This window comes from Mustela nivalis (genome assembly GCF_964662115.1).
Source record: "Mustela nivalis genome assembly, contig: HAP1_SCAFFOLD_1743, whole genome shotgun sequence".
Lineage (NCBI taxonomy): Eukaryota > Metazoa > Chordata > Mammalia > Carnivora > Mustelidae > Mustela > Mustela nivalis.
Genome location: NW_028134921.1, coordinates 70614 through 87089, shown reverse-complemented (window position 1 = coordinate 87089; position 16476 = coordinate 70614). Strand labels below are relative to the sequence as shown.

General features: G+C 42.7%; 1 protein-coding gene across 1 annotated transcript in view; it reads right to left on the bottom strand.

The window, feature by feature from the left end:
* Positions 1-1349: 1349 nt before the first annotated feature.
* LOC309858022 (conserved oligomeric Golgi complex subunit 2-like) overlaps positions 1350-16476 on the bottom strand; it is a 34640-nt gene continuing 19513 nt past the window's right edge. The window contains exons 3-7 of the mRNA XM_082750703.1: positions 12680-12840; positions 11462-11524; positions 9163-9243; positions 2103-2230; positions 1350-1555 (exon numbers count right to left, since the gene is read on the bottom strand). Of these exons, the coding sequence (XP_082606829.1) occupies positions 1513-1555; positions 2103-2230; positions 9163-9243; positions 11462-11524; positions 12680-12736 (372 nt within the window). The 5' untranslated portion in view covers positions 12737-12840 and the 3' untranslated portion in view covers positions 1350-1512. The remainder of the gene's footprint in view (positions 1556-2102; positions 2231-9162; positions 9244-11461; positions 11525-12679; positions 12841-16476) is intronic.

Below are 16476 nucleotides of genomic sequence, written 5' to 3'. Positions count from 1 at the left end.
CACGTCACCTGGGTTACACAGAACTTTCTGGGCCCGGCAGAAAGGCAGAAACCCGGGTGAATTCCTCATTGTTCCAGCAGGCTGTCAGCCCTCAAAGGCCTTCTGGATGTGTTTGTGCATCGCAGTGTCTGCTGTGTAAGATACAGAAAGAGCACAGTAGTTCAAGGGGAAAATATTTAGGAACACATTTTCCAGGAGGAACCAGGATTCAGTTTGGGTGACTCTTGACCATTTTTCATCTTCTGATGACTGAAAGTGGTAGTTAGTCTACAGTCATGCTTTTAACATGCATTTCGAATGTAATGTTAGTTTCCATCAACATAAAACTATAAGAACTGTCTTCCTTAAGGGCATTCGTGTAAGGCCCGTTATTTTCCAGCTTGATTAATGGAAACAAAATTTTTCTGTAATGATTTCTTCCTACTCTGTATTAGTTTTCAGGACTGGATTGAAAGTGATTTATTGTGGATAGGGTTATACCTGGTCGTGGAATTTTTTTTTGTTCCTGGGTTTTTAAAGGTGGCAGAGTTGACTTTCTGATTTTAATTCATCTTCACTAGATGAAGAATTCACAAATAGGACTTTTTCTTGAAATAACCATAGCCTGGGGGCGCTTGGGTGGCTCAGTTCATGATCTCAGGGTCCTGGGATCGAGTCCCACATTGGGCTCCCTGCTCAGTGGGGAGCCTGCTTCACTCTTTGCCTCCCCCTCTGCTTATGCTTTCTCTAATAAGTAAATAAATAAATAACTTAAAAAAAAAGAAGTTGTATTTGACTGGAGCTTCATGTGGAGTGACAGATCAACAGAAAGACAAAGGGATATGAGACAGGAAACAATGAAGGAAAACACAGAGGCGCACAGTATAGACAGATGTTCCTCGGCTTATGACGGCCTCGGCTTCTAATAAACCCATTGTTCAGCTGGAAATCTCTTTAGTTGAAAATGCATGGAAAACACCTAAGCGACTGAACATCAGAGCTTAGCCCTGCCTAACTTAAATGTGTTGAGAAACTTACATTATTGCACAATTGGGCAAAATCCTCTAACACAAAGCCTATTTCACAATAAAATGTCTGGTATCTCATGTAACTTACTGAACAGTGCACTGAAAGCCAGAACAGGACGGTTCAAGTGTGTTGGTTGCTGACCCTCGTGATCACATGGTTTGCCTGGGGGCTGTGCTCGCTGCCCCTGCCCAGCATTACAAAAGAGGACCCTACTGTAGATCGCCAGCCTGGGAAAAGATCCAAACTAAATGCATATCATTTCTGCACTATTATAAAAAGTCAAAAAACCATAAACTGAACCAAGGTGAAGTCAGGGATCTTCTGTATCAGGTGTTTAGGGAAGGTCAAGCGCTCCTGTCTGGCCAGGAACCATAGTGGTATGGGGGAAAGTTCCACAGTAAAAAGTTCTACAGTGGAGAACCAGTAGGACTCAAGCACCAAGGGTCACAGGTTGCGCAGGAAGACTGGATGCTCCTCTGTGGGCGATGAGAAGCCACGAGCAACTCAGGAAGGCTGCAGAGCTCTGGGCAGGTGGGACAGCTGAGGGCTGCAATGAAGAGGGACAGGTGGAGCTGGGAGACCAGGTGGGGAGAGCCCGCTACCCTCGAACAAAAGGCGACAAAGGTCTGGACTGGGATGATGGAGATGGTGGAAGGTAATGGGATATTCATGAAGCAGAACTGGAAAGCCATGGAAATGAAATAAGAGAGGGAGGAAAATCCGAACATGATTTTAATTGCCATCAGTATAAAACGTGTTGAATTAAAATGAATTGGTATTTCTAGACTGATGATGACATCACAATAATGGAAGGAAACCAATTCTGATTTTGAACCTGGTTAAGGAGAAAGTATAGACAAGAGAAAAGCAGAGGCTCTGGAGTCACACAAATGTCACCGTTGAGATTCGTCCCCACTCTTCATTTCCTTCCCTGTAAACCCAGGCAAGCGACACCTGCCTCACAGCACTGGTAACAAATAGGGAAGAGCACACGTTCCCGGGTCAGACAGGACAGCCAGGGATCAACGGCACATGAGGAGGTGACAGGTGGTCACTAAACTGAGCTCAGGTGCATACACAGCATTTTACGACACCTTGAGATGGCTCCTCCTGTGACCTCTCGAAGAAGGCGGCAGTGGTGAGGAACGAACTCCAGGAGCTTATTAGCATACATGATCTTCAGGCCGTCCGGATGAGACTCAACGATCTGCTCTACAATCACCTAGCAGAAGGAAGAGCGTTTTTTTTTTTAAGATTTTATTTATTTATTTGACAGAGAGAAATCACAAGTAGATGGAGAGGCAGGCAGAGAGAGAGAGAGAGGGAAGCAGGCTCCCTGCTTAGCAGAGAGCCCGATGTGGGACTCGATCCCAGGACCCTGAGATCATGACCTGAGCCGAAAGCAGCGGCTTAACCCACTGAGCCACCCAGGCGCCCGGAAGAGCGTTTTATTTTTATTTATTTGTTTGTTTGTTTGTGTTTTTGTTTGTTTTTAAAGCACCTAAAAGAGAAGTATGAACTATACACTACAGAGAAAAGAATCGAGTAAACCTTACAAATGCACTTCGTCCTTCCTCCTCCCCACTCAGTATGCTTTCTAAACAGGAAGTAAGTAACAACGGCATGAAAATCTAGGTCCCGGGATTTGGGAATACTGCTCCAACCCTGGGGGACACAGAGGCTGAGGGACAGAGACTGGCCTGAAGCTAAAACATCACACACACTTATCTGCTTCTGAGCTTAAAAGCGAAATACTGTATCTGCAGACAACAGCTCTGTACCATCTTCACCCTGGCCTTATCCTCTACCGTCTCCAGAACAGGGAAAGGGCTGAAATGGAAAGTGATGGAAGAAAACACATCTTATTTTGCTTTAGTATTTTATTTTTTTTTGGTGAGGCTGAGTTGCAGGAGGTGAATGACAATCATAAAAACTTAAAATACAAATGTGGCCACAGTTCACTTAACGACACGGAAACGTAAAGTACTTCCCTAATTTAGCATATTAGATTCAGTTCAATGAAAAGGGCATAAATTAAATAACTAAAATATTTTCATTTAGTGACAAAGAATAATGTGATCTTTTTCACCCCCACAGAGAGAGCTATGAACTATAATAGGATACATACAAAGAACTGACAGATCATTTACTTTTAGTAGTCTTAATGAAGCTGAGAAGATTACTGAAATTAATCCTTCAATTTCACTTCTATCACTGGGATACTGTCTCGTTTTAAAACTGGAAGCCTTTCATCCTGAAGTCATGGTGGGTAGCTTTATACTTACTGGACAGAAAGAGCACTCGCACTGGCAGGTGACTGGAAGAAAGCCCTCAAACGCTGAGACTGGCTTCATGACTTCTGTAAGCCTGAACTAGATGAAACCAACACTCTCTAAGTTGGAAGCTGCTGATTGCTGGCGGTCTCACATGGTGCAGCCCATACTCCGGCCGCTCAGAGGCAGGATACACTGACTCCCTGTATTTAACTGTATCCTTATAGGTCAAGAACACTGGGTAACCAAGTTCCGGACTTAAGGTACTACCCCATTAACTTGCCCTTCAAAGCCCTTTATCTTTGAATATTCCCTCCCTCCCACCTTCCTAGCCTGGCAAACTCCCCCATGGTCTTCAAGACTTAAGCCACATCAATTCTGCGAAGACGCCTCCCCTCACAGACTTTCCCTGCGCACAGAGCTGTCTTCCATCTCCTCCAGTGGGCACGGGCGCCTTGGTGGGGTCACGCTTTTCGGCAACTTCATTAACGTATAACTTATGGAAATGGAAATTGACCTGAAAATGTTCTGATCCGTACCTTCTTCCTAGGCAAGTCCCTCACCCCTACTAAATTAAGATGATCCCTGAGTTATGGCATCACTGGAAGAGACAAGAGCGCATGTCTGATTCCTGCCATGCTGATGGGCTCCAAGCGGGACCAACCTTTTCTTACATCCAGAAGAGCAGGAACTAAGAGCATCTTCAAGGAAGAGCCCTGAGCTCTCTCGCACCCAGTCAAGAAACGAAGCCAGATTAGATGCTCTGTGTTTGTGGAATGAGGTGCATGGGGGCACAAACCTCATCCATGTACGGTTTCACCAGTACTTGACCAACTAACGCCTCTGCATCCCGTGTCTTGTCAAATGTAGCTTAAGTCCAGAGGCAGTGCCGTATGATGTCCACATTGGAAGTCTGAAGCCCTTCTAGCAACAGGCCTCCCAGGGACTGCTGCAGCATGGCCGTAATGTGGGCTATACGCTGCAAGAACAGAGAGACCAGGAAAGAAGGTCCAGGCACAACAGTTCTAAAAGCTCAAATATATGTGTATAATTTATATACATATGTGTTATATATATATAAATCGAGCCTCTAATTCTACCAGAATATATGTAAGATTAAAATCCCAACATTTCCTAGAGAATAACAATGAATCTCTTTCTCCCCATGATTGCTTTCTTTCTTTCTTTCTTTTTTAAAGGTTTTTATTTATTTATTTGTCGAGAGAGAGCACAAGCACATAAGGAGGCATAGGCAGAAAGAGAAGCAGGCTTCCTGCCAAGCAAGGAGCCCAAGGTGGGACTCGATCCCAGGACCCTGGGATCATGACCTAAGCCAGAGGCAGTGGCTTAACTGACTGAGCCACTGAGGCGTCCCCTCCCTATGATTTCTTTGAAAGCAAGTCGGCTTCATCAAAGTGAAGTTTAGACAATTATGGAACGACAAAAAGTTATTTGCCTCTTAAGCTACGGAGTAAATCTGACAAACGTGCATTTAAACCCAGTCAAGGGCTTTGGATAAATAAAGTCTGACTACATCATATGATGTGTCAAGTTACATGAAATTCAGAATTAATTTTACTTGCATAGTTTGGAGACTACGCTTGTGTCTTTACACAAAATCTATCTAGTGTGACATAATGGAAGAAGGGTCCCAAGCAGGAGATACTGAAAAAAAAAAATTCAAAGCTAGCTTCAAAATCCTGTAGAGTAGCAATTATCAGGGGCAATGCTAGGTCAAAGCAAAATCATCCAGGAAATTCGCAAACAGCAAATTGAAAATCGAAACCAACACTTACTGGTCTTACTTTGTCCAGAAGAGGCATGCCTTTGCTCTGAACAGCATGAAAGTGTAACTGGTTAAATTCTGTGGCAATTCTCTCCAAAATCTGTCTAGTCCAGAGAGGGCTAGTAGAGACAATTAGAGAAGTGTAATTCCCAAAGTTAAAACCTGCCACCCCCACCGCCCCCCATGCCTTACAGCCCTCAGGCACCTGCACCTGCACGCCATCAATTTTCAGGACAAACTGTCTGTGCAGCAGGCCCCAGGTGCGAGGGGTGAGGAGCAGGGAGGTCATAGAAGCCACTGACACAGTTTGGCCGGGGCCACAGGGACCAGGCAAGGGGATGGAGCTATTTTAGGTCAGTGTGGGTACAGCTGCATGTTTCCACCACGTTCCTTGGGCTCTCCCATTCGTGCCCTTCTTCTCCCATTCTCTAACCCCCTCCTCTCTTCCCTGTCCTACCGTTCATACACGAATCCCCCTCTTCTCTGCCTGCCTCATTCTCCCTCCCAAGTACCTCCCCAGTACCAACTACTGCTGTCTCCTCAATCAGCTAAAACTGACCGCCTAGCAGCAACCTGGGAAATCGCTCAGAGCAGCGGACTCCAAGTTTTACATTTACCCAACGGCAGAAAGAGCAAGCTCGGTGCTCTGGGAGCTGGTGAGAAATCACTCACAGTGCATCTGCCATCAAGTGGACTGGATACACTTCCCTCTTGCCCCCCACATTAGAAAGCGTCAACCCCATTCAAAAGGAAGCCGAACAGTGAAATAAAAAAAAAAAAACCACACAACAAAGGCCCCAAAGCCCCTGCTGGGCTCTATGAGGCATCCCACATCTGAGGATGGGCAGTCAGGTAGTGAGGAAACACACTGTAAGGAAACCCAAAAATGTCTGGAGACCTGCCACGGTGTGCCCCGTCCCAGAGCATCAGAACTGGTGTGGAGGGAAGGCAGGCGCTGGGCATGACCAATGCAGAAGCCTAATCCCAACCTCTACTGACTGATCCCATGCGCATTTCCTATTTATCCTTATCTCCGCATTTCTGGGCCTAGCAGAGCAAGATGGATTTACCATGCACTGATGCTGCTCTGGCTTTCCTGACTCCAGAGCTCAGAGCTGCTCTTCTGGAGAAAAAAGTCCTCCAAGGTAATTCTGAGCAAGAAAGTGCACAATGGCTGTTTATCAAGGACAGTGCTGCAAAGGGACAGGATTGTAGACACAGAGCTCACTGAGGTGTTTCTATCCGAGGAGCACAGCAGCAACAGCAAAGACGAGAAAAACACTGGAGGGCCAGCTCCCCAGGGGCCGAATGTGGACATGGCTGGAGGGGCTGTAGGTGCTGCCAAGGGCCGCAGCAAAGCAGAGCCGCTGGAGACACACGGGCAGCAGAAGGGCCGCGTACAGACTGTCTGCTAAGTGTGGACAAACCGGGGCAGAAGCACGAGTGCAACGAGCTAGAGACACAAGCACAGTGGAGGCTGACCACTTAGTTGAATGCCTTGATGTGAAGGTCCTAGAGACCTAGAGACCTAGGACCAGAGAATCGCTTCCTTTGGGATGTGTCCGTTCTTAATCTCCATCATGAGACATGTGGAGCATATGGTCTCTCAAGTTCCTTCCAAATCTAAAACCTTAATTCCTAAAATTTAGAAACCTAACTCCGCCTGCAGGGGGAGGGACTGTTAGCCTCACACAACAGAGCACGCAGGGCATGCAGGGCAACAGGCGACCTTGACGCAGGCAGCCCAGCTGGTATGTGCAGAACCAGCCCGGGCTACTCCCACTGCACCACTGTGTGTCTCACGGTGCTGACAGGACCTAACTACTCATTTTCTGAGTCACTCATCTACCCTGGCTGATTGAAAATTCACACCAGGAAGGGAACAAGACAATCACAGTATAACAAAGAGAGCCATCATCTTTTTCCTATTTCATAAGCTTTTTCTTTCCTGTTTGTAAATTTCAACTGGATGTGCCCTATACTGTTTCATAATAATATAATGCTGGTGCAAAATACATCAATGGTAATACTCTGGGCATGTCTAGGAAAAAAAATGAGATGGAGAAAAACCAAGATAAATGGTAGGTATGCCTTAAAGATCAACAGGACTTTGCTAGTCCTCAGGGAAGGTGGTTCCAAATATACTTTTCCACTGCAAGCATAATGACGTGTTGGAACTGTGGTCTATAACCAAAGGGTTTATAGGAACGTGTTATAGATTTCACCATTTCATGCTCTCCACTCTCCTGGAGCTACATTCTAGCCACAAACCTGGATTTTCTTCTTGTTCAGAAATGAATTCTAACTAAGCCGTCCCCGCCTAATTAGACTGGATGTGAAGTATTAATTCATGTGCTACTTAGTTAAAAAAAAAATGCTTACCTGCTTGCTTCTAGTGCAGAGTTTTCTTTAGAACTTTGTGAATTTAAGATTTTTTCAATCTTTTCAACTGATCAAATAACTTGTATAAGCCTCAACTAACACATCTATAAAAATAAAAATTAAGCAAACAAAAACTTCACCATCTTTACTCTTAATCATCTTTATTTCCCATGCTAAATGCAGGAAAATATAAGACCAAAAGTTAACTTCAAATATATAGGGCATGCTATATTTTGAATATTTCTATGAAACACAGAATTCTCAAGAATGCAAATCTTAGTTCTAGAATAAGCATACTTCCATATTCTATTGCAAGTTTATAGAGAAAAAAAAAAACCCTAGACTTTGCTTTATCATATTCTATACTCTTATTTCTTCTTTTCCCCATCCTGAATCTTTCTATGGGCATTTCTTTCCTATTTCTTTAAAAAGATTTGTTTATTTGAGAGAGAGAGAGACTGCATGTGCGCGTGCAGGGGAAGGGCAGAGGGAGAGAGAGAATCTCGAGTAGACATCCTGCTGAGCATAGAGCTCAATGCGGGGCTCAATCTCATGACCCTGAGATCATGACCTGAGCCAAAATCAAGAGTCGGACGTTTAACCAACTGAGCCACCAGGCGCCCCTCCATTTGTTTTCTTATGGCCCTTTATTCATGTTTTAACTTTGGCTTCCGATCGTACTGACCCTCTCAGTTTACATGTGCATATACCTATATGGCCAAGCACCAAATCATTAAAGACCTTTTACACTACAAATATTATCAAAGAGGTTGAGGGACATTATGAAAACTCTCATCCTTAAAGAACAAAAAAATACAAAGTCATCCATTCAATAAATAGTTACTGAACACCCCTGGGAGCTCGACATTCATTCCGACGGGGGGTGGGGGGGGAGGGGGACACAAGAAAATAAAGCAAGAAATACACCCTGCTCTCATAAAGCTTACTGTTTTGTCTGGAAGCGCATGACAAGCATTCTTTGGACAAAAGCTGTGAGGAGATCCAGAGGCGAATTAAACAGAAGGTCCCTCAAACAGGCTTTCTCCCCACTGAGATTTTAACAATATCCTAATAATACACATAGAAAACATAGTACAGAGCAGCAGGCGAGAGTCAGAAGCCCAGACTCTCAATGCCCGCTGTGCCCCTACATCATTATGATCATGAATGACATCGGGGACACTTGAAACTGGAGATAGCACTAAGGGGCACACTCCCGGGGTGAGCCCTCAGATGTACAGAGCCGTTGCCTGTCTCACACACCTGAAACTAAGCCAACACCGCATGCTAACTACTGGGAATCGAAAAAATTAAAGTGAACACCAGATCTTAAAGAACACAGGATCAGAAAATAACAACAAACCTACGGCAGAATCCTGAGTTTGCTTTGGAAAGCCCACTTCTCCCCTAGTCTCTAATATAGGCCTATTTTCTTTACAGGGCCGCTGACAATTTATACAGTCGTTAACTGTCAAGCGCTGCACCGACAACAGTTATCACGGTTTCTTGTTCTGGAAAGAGTGGGTGATTTTGAGATTGTGTGGGTACCTCTGAAATTCTGTCTTCTTATTTCAGGTAGATAACGTGACGTAATGCATAAAATGCACATGCATGAGAGCTTTGAAAAAAAGCTGAATAGTGCTGACAAGTTCGTGGAGAAAAGAGGAGAGGGCTTCAACAGGCATGCAGCATAAGAAATCTACTGGAGGGTACCTTTTTCTTCCTTATGTCCTGTTGTTTACACATTAGTTCATCTACTGCCCGAATTCCTTCACTGACTGATGACCTGAGAGTCTTTAAAAGAATAAAAAATAAAACGTATTACAGACATTGTTTTGTCACATTATCAAGTTCCTACATCTCATTCAATTCCACAGAACTTAATACCTGTGCACCAGTACTATGCAGATATTGACCAAAACAAACAGACAAAAAAAACATGATATACCAGACATAGTTACTGTTGAGGGGACTCATGATCTGGGGGCATAATGACACGAAGGCAGGGTCGCACGGCCAGAAGAAGAATGACACATATACAGTGAAAGTTATGGGGATGAGGGGGCTTAGAATGGAGAACAGATAATATGAAGCAAAGTACAGGAGAGTCTGGAAATGCGACGGGGCTCGAATCGGACTCTGAAAGCCATGTGTACACAGCTGCCGAGGTGGGGAGGGGATGGGGGGCAGATGTAAGTGCAGACATACTCAGGGGCAGGGGCAGACAGGCACACAGCCATGTGCACTGCAGGCTTCCTTCTGGAGAGAAGCAAAAATAGGAATGGAGGGCCAACTTCACTGAGATGAGGTCTTTAGATTCTGCATATTTTGGAGAACGAGAGAATGTCAAAGCACTGATGCATGATGATGAAATGTGGGTATGGAAATACCAGGAATCAAGAATGAAGAACAGAAGACCAGAAAAAGGCAGAGCACAGAGGTAGAGAAACATGTCCAGAAGCTAATGAATAAAGAGATAATTGGGAATTAGGGCCAAAACAAAGGTTAACAGAAACAACTAGAATGAAGTAAGCATATCACAAAAATTCCACAGGAAGGTGAATTAATTCACTCCATCAACATTATGAAACACCTCCTGGACGTCAGTATTGTGGCAGCCCACAGGGATACAATGAAGACAGATATAGTCGTATCCATCAGAGGTCTGAGAATCTCACAGAACAGCTTCAGAGTTGGGACCAGAAAGGCAGGTCAGGCCTGTGGCTGAGCAGGACCAAAGTGGCCATAAAAACAGGCCATGGAAAAGGGAGGGGATATGGTGATGGTAGGGGGTGAGGTGGGACGGGAGCCTGTGTGAGTAGAGCAAATCTGCCTCCAGGGAGAGAAGAGTGGGAGGCCAAAGGAAGGCTAGGCTTGGGAAACAACACCACTATGAGGCCCCGGGAGGAAGAGGCACACCAAGGAGGCAGTGGGAGAGCCCCACAGCGGCTGGTGTGGAATCCAGCAGCGGACCACGAAAATCCCTTCCATTCCAAGGAAAAGTACCTTTAACAAGATTTTGTAAAATTCAAATGAGACATAAACCATGGAAAGTATTGGCTACCTCAAGGCACAACTCAAGATTTTTACCTGTTTCACGAAGTCTTTCCTGCCTGCCCCTCCCCTAGGCTTCTCAGCACTGATATTTCCATTACTCCGCATTTTTCTTGGTTCTAACCATGTACTGTGTCTTCCCTTAAATTATGTTCTCCTTATATTCTCTCTAGGATGCAGGCACTGTCTTAGGGGAGGGATGCACGAGGCCACTCAAGCTAGAGGAGACAGACAAGGAAGGATGGTGTCGTTTATGACAAGTTTATGACAGGGCATCAGAACGGACAGAGGCCGTAAGTCAGGGCACCAGACACAGACGGGGGGGGCGGGGGGGGAGACAGGGCAGCACAGTTTTCTGTTAGAAGTGATGCCACAACTGCCCCTCCACTGTTCACCCAGGTGGAGTTCCTATTCCCAATGGCTTAGAGGTGGGGAGTCCCATTCCCACAACAGAGAGTTTTCTGAGAGAACATGCAAATGTAACATTTATTAAGTATTACATTTTATTTATATTATCCTTCAGTTCCATTAGGGATTACACAGTTTTTGTAGATCAGCCCAGGAACCTAAACACATGTAGATTATGTGGGGTGGGGGATATATTTACAAGATTACAAACTGTTAAAATACAAGTCATTCGTAAGTTAGAAACCACTTACATATGACCAAAATGGCATTAATAAGTTGAATTTGGAAATATGCTTGCTCTCCCCTGACATTTTAAGGTTGTCTACTCTTAGAATATGTCTTCTTCAAATCGAACATGTTTTTTTTAGGTTTTTAGCATATGCAAAAACAAAATCATTTACAACTCTTCTGAAGGTGAATATTATAATCATGAACCGTTAAAATACAACCACCAGTACCACCAAACTAACAGATGAAAAGAATTCTTAGAGAAAAGCCGACGAGGACAACAGGCGTGAGAGCAGACTGTTTTCATTAATTGGGGACTTACCAGAACTTCTCGTAACTGTCCCAAAGGCACAGAAAGTTCATTGAGGGCTTTGTCCATGCCAACCTAAAGGCAAAACCAGGTTGGCACAAACACATCACGATAAGGAGTAATAGTGACGTATCTATTTAACGATCAAAGCAGTACCAGATTTAAGTTATTTTTTTGGCACAACCGTATTTTGCTACATAACTAGCTAAACAACAGAAGTGGTATTTGGCCATTAATGTTGTTCATAGAATATGAAAAAAATCTGTTGAAATACATGGAACTATAAAAATAAGGGAAGTCATGAGAAACAAAAGTTTCCTTAAGAACAATTTGCCTTTAGATGACATTCTAAATGAATGTGAAAAATTTTCACAGAAGGTGAACAGTTCTCTGTCTGTAATTGATGATACTCAGCCAGCTGATGTGAAAGTCTGACGGGCTACGTCTCTCTTAAACATTATTATAAGCCTTGAGAAAAATAGAAATTAAACAGAAGTAAAATTTTCTAGGTTTTTAATCCTATTGGGATATTTATCTTAGTGGTATATTTCCCAAAAGCAAATGTGCATCATTAATTTTAATGCTTCTTGAAATTCCCACGGAGCTGCAACTTTCTGTGCTTCTCTGGACAAACAGATTTAAAACAAAATGAAGCATCAACAAGGAGACTTTTCTGCCAAGTAACAAAATTCAACATTTCTAAACAGCTTTTACAAACAATTGATAAGCTCCCTGCAAATCATTCTTATATTTTTATAAAACCAAACTTTTTAAATATCAATATTGGCCAATGTTCCCTCAACCTAGCTCTGGCTAACAGATATACCTGGGAGTAAATTAAACATTGTAAGAGTGGTGGACATTTACTCCTACAAATTAGTCTAAATCAAGGAATACTTCAGGGTAATCACTTAGGAACTAATAAAACAACCCCTTGGGTATTATTATCCTTTACTTTTCACTGTTGACTAATGAATTTGAAACATAATCAAACTAGAGCAACCTTAAATGAATAAAAACTAAAACAAACAAAAAAAATGTATTCCAAAAAGTTTAGTTCTTTTATTAATGAAATTGGTAATTTCTTCAAGTTTCTGGTGGGGTTGGTGGGGTAATCAACTGAAAGGTTTCTAAAAAATATGCCCTTTTAATAAATATGAAGGAGAGAGAAAATGTGTGTGTGTGTGTGTGTGTGTGTGTGTGTGTAGGACTTGTGAATTTCAGGTTTACCAAGTTTGTGGAAAGGTTGACAAAATCTGCATAATCCTTGTTGATGAGCTCGACCATGGCTGTTTTAAAAGTTTATAGTAGAGTTCCAGATCTCCTCTTAGTTCCTCCAGCTGGACACGCTTCCTACAGTCAGACACAAAGTGATCGACGTCGAAATCTTCCTGAAAATCAAACCAGAAAGAAAAAATGATTGCACTGATACCACATTTTACATAGAAAAATAAGATCAGAGAAAGAATAAGAGGCCGTATTACTGCAGGGGAACACACACAGGGACATCACGGGGTCTGCTCACTTCCTAAGATTATGGGAAAGGGGGCCCCCTCACCAAGACCATTCTCTCCAGTTGCCTAACGCTACAGGCATTTTATTTCTTTTAATTATACATTTCAAAGAGGCTCTTCTCAAAATAGAAACAGCTTTTTCTTCTTAATTTTATAAGTAACAAATGTTCCTCAATTTCTTTCATGAGTACTTTATAGTTTTCTGAGTATAGATTCTGTGTCTCTTTGGTTAGGTTTATTCCTAGGTATCTTATGGTTTTGGATGCAATTGTAAATGGGATTGACTCCTTAATTTCTCTTTCTTCTGTCTTGCTGTTGGTGTAGAGAAATGCAACTGATTCCTGTGCATTGATTTTATATCCTGAAACTTTACTGAATTCCTGTATAAGGTTCTAGCAGTTTTGGAGTGGAGTCTTTTGGGTTTTCCACATATAGTATCATATCATCTGTGAAGAGTGATAATTTGACTTCTTCTTTGCCGATTTGGATGCCTTTAATTTCCTTTTGTTGTTTGATTGCTGAGGCTAGGACCTCTAGTACTATGTTGAATAGCAGTGGTGATAATGGACATCCCTGCCGTGTTCCTGACCTTAGCGGAAAAGCTTTCAGTTTTTCTCCATTGAGAATGATATTTGCGGTGGGTTTTTCATAGATGGCTTTGATGATATTGAGGTATGTGCCCTCTATCCGTACACTTTGAAGAGTTTTGATCAGAAAGGGATGCTGTACTTTGTCAAATGCTTTTTCAGCATCTATTGAGAGTATCATATGGTTCTTGTTCTTTCTTTTATTGATGTGTTGTATCACATTGATTGATTTGCGGATGTTGACCCAACCTTGCAGCCCTGGAATAAATCCCACTTGGTCGTGGTGAATAATCCTTTTAATGTACTGTTGAATCCTATTGGCTAGTATTTTGTTGAGTATTTTCGCATCTGTGTTCATCAAGGATATTGGTCTATAGCTCCAGCCTCTTCAATAAATGGTGCTGGGAAAATTGGACAGCCACATGCAGAAAAATGAAATTGGACCATTTCCTTACACCACACACAAAAATAGACTCAAAATGGATGAAGGACCTCAATGTGCGAAAGGAATCCATCAAAATCCTTGAGGAGAACATAGGCAGCAACCTCTTCGACCTCTGCCGCAGCAACATCTTCCTAGGAACAACGCAAAAGGCAATGGAAGCAAGGGCAAAAATGAACTATTGGGATTTCATCAAGATCAAAAGCTTTTGCACAGCAAAGGAAACAGTTAACAAAATCAAAAGACAACTGAAAGAATGGGAGAAGATATTTGCAAACGACATATCAGATAAAGGACTAGTGTCCAGAATCTATAAAGAACTTAGCAAACTCAACACCCAAAGAACAAATAATCCAATCAAGAAATGGGCAGAGGACATGAACAGACATTTCTGCAAAGAAGACATCCAGATGGCCAACAGACACATGAAAAAGTGCTCCATATCACTCGGCATCAGGGAAATACAAATCAAAACCACAATGCGATATCACCTCACACCAGTCAGAATGGCTAAAATCAACAATTCAGGAAATGACAGATGCTGGCGAGGATGCGGAGAAAGGGGAACTCTCCTACACTGTTGGTGGGAATGCAAGCTGGTGCAGCCACTCTGGAAAACAGCATGGAGGTTCCTCAAAATGTTGAAAATAGAACTGCCCTATGACCCAGCAATTGCACTATTGGGTATTTACCCTAAAGATACAAACGTAGTGATCCAGAGGGGCACGTGCACCCGAATGTTTATAGCAGCTATGTCCACAATAGCCAAACTATGGAAAGAACCTAAATTTCCATCAACAGATGAATGGATCAAGAAGATGTGGTATATATACACAACGGAATACTATGCAGCCATCAAAAGAAATGAAATCTTGCCATTTGCGACAATATGGATGGAACTAGAGCGTATCATGCTTAGCGAAATAAGTCAAGCAGAGAAAGACAACAATCATATGATCTCCCTGATATGAGGAAGTGGTGATGCAACATGGGGGCTTAAGTGGGTAGGAGAAGAATAAATGAAACAAGATGGGATTGGGAGGGAGACAAACCATAAGTGACTCTTAATCTCACAAAACAAACTAAGGGTTGATGGGGGGAGGGGGTTTGGGAGAAGGGGATGGGATTATGGACATTGGGGAGGGTATGTGCTTTGGTGAGTGCTGTGAAGTGTGTAAACCTGGTGATTCACAGACCTGTACCCCTGGGGATAAAAATATATGTTTATAAAAAATTAAAAATTAAAAAAAAAAGTAACAAATGTTCACTGTCAAAATTTCAACCAATCAAGAAATACTTATGTAAGAGAGAGAAAAAAAATCAGCCACTCTCTAATGCTCTGCAGCTAAGCACTGTTAATATCTATTTTTCTTCACTATTTAACACAGCGATTCACATCCTTCCAGACTTTGTTTTGGTCTTTCTCTTTACTTTTCTTTTTTTTAAGATTTTATTTATTTGAGAGAGAGAGATGGAGAGAACAAGTGGGAGGAGGGGCAGAGGGAGAAGCTGGCTCTCTGCTGAGCTGGGAGCCTGATGCCAGGGTTCATTCCAAGACCCTGAAATCAAGATCTCAACCGAAGGCAGACGCTTAACTGACTGAGACACCCAGGTGCCCTAGTCTTTCTCTTTAAAATATAAATTACTTTTGGGGTGCCTGGCTGGTTCAGTGGGTTAAGGCCTCTGTCGTTAGCTAAGGTCATGATCCCAGGGTTATGGGTTCAAGCCCCACATTGGGCTTTCTGCTCAGCAGGGAGCCTGCTTCTCTGTTTCTCTCTCTGCCTGCCTCTCTGCCTACTTGTGATCTCTGTCTAATAAATAAATAATTTTTTAAAAGATTTTATTTATTTATTTGACAGAGAGAGATCACAAGCAGGCAGAGAGGCAGGCAGAGAAAGAGGAAGGGAAGCAGGCCCCCTGCTGAGCAGAGAGCCCAATGTGGGACTTGATCCCAGGACTCCGAGATCATGACCTGAGCCAAAAGCAGTGGCTTAACCCACTGAGCCACCCAGGCGCCCCTAAATAAATAATTTTTTTAAAAAATAAAATATCAATTACTTTTTAAAGAAACTGACATATAATGGACACATGTTAGTTTCAGGCGTACAACATAAAAATTCCATATTTTTATCTGTTGTGAAATGATCACCTTAAGACTAGTTAACATCCATCACCAAACATACACATTTTTTTCTTGTGCTAAGAACTCTTAAGCTTTAGCAACTTTAAATATATAATAATATACGGCACCTGGGTAGCTCAGTGAGTTAAAGCCTCTGCCTTCGGCTCAGGTCATGATTCCAGGGTCCTGGGAACGAGCCCCACATCAGGCTCTCTCCTCAGCAGGGAGCCTGTTTCCTCCTCTCTCTCTGCCTGCCTCTCTTCCTACTTGTGATCTCTGTCAAATAAATAAAATCTTAAATATATATATATATATATATATATATATATATATATATATATATATATATAAAATATACTACG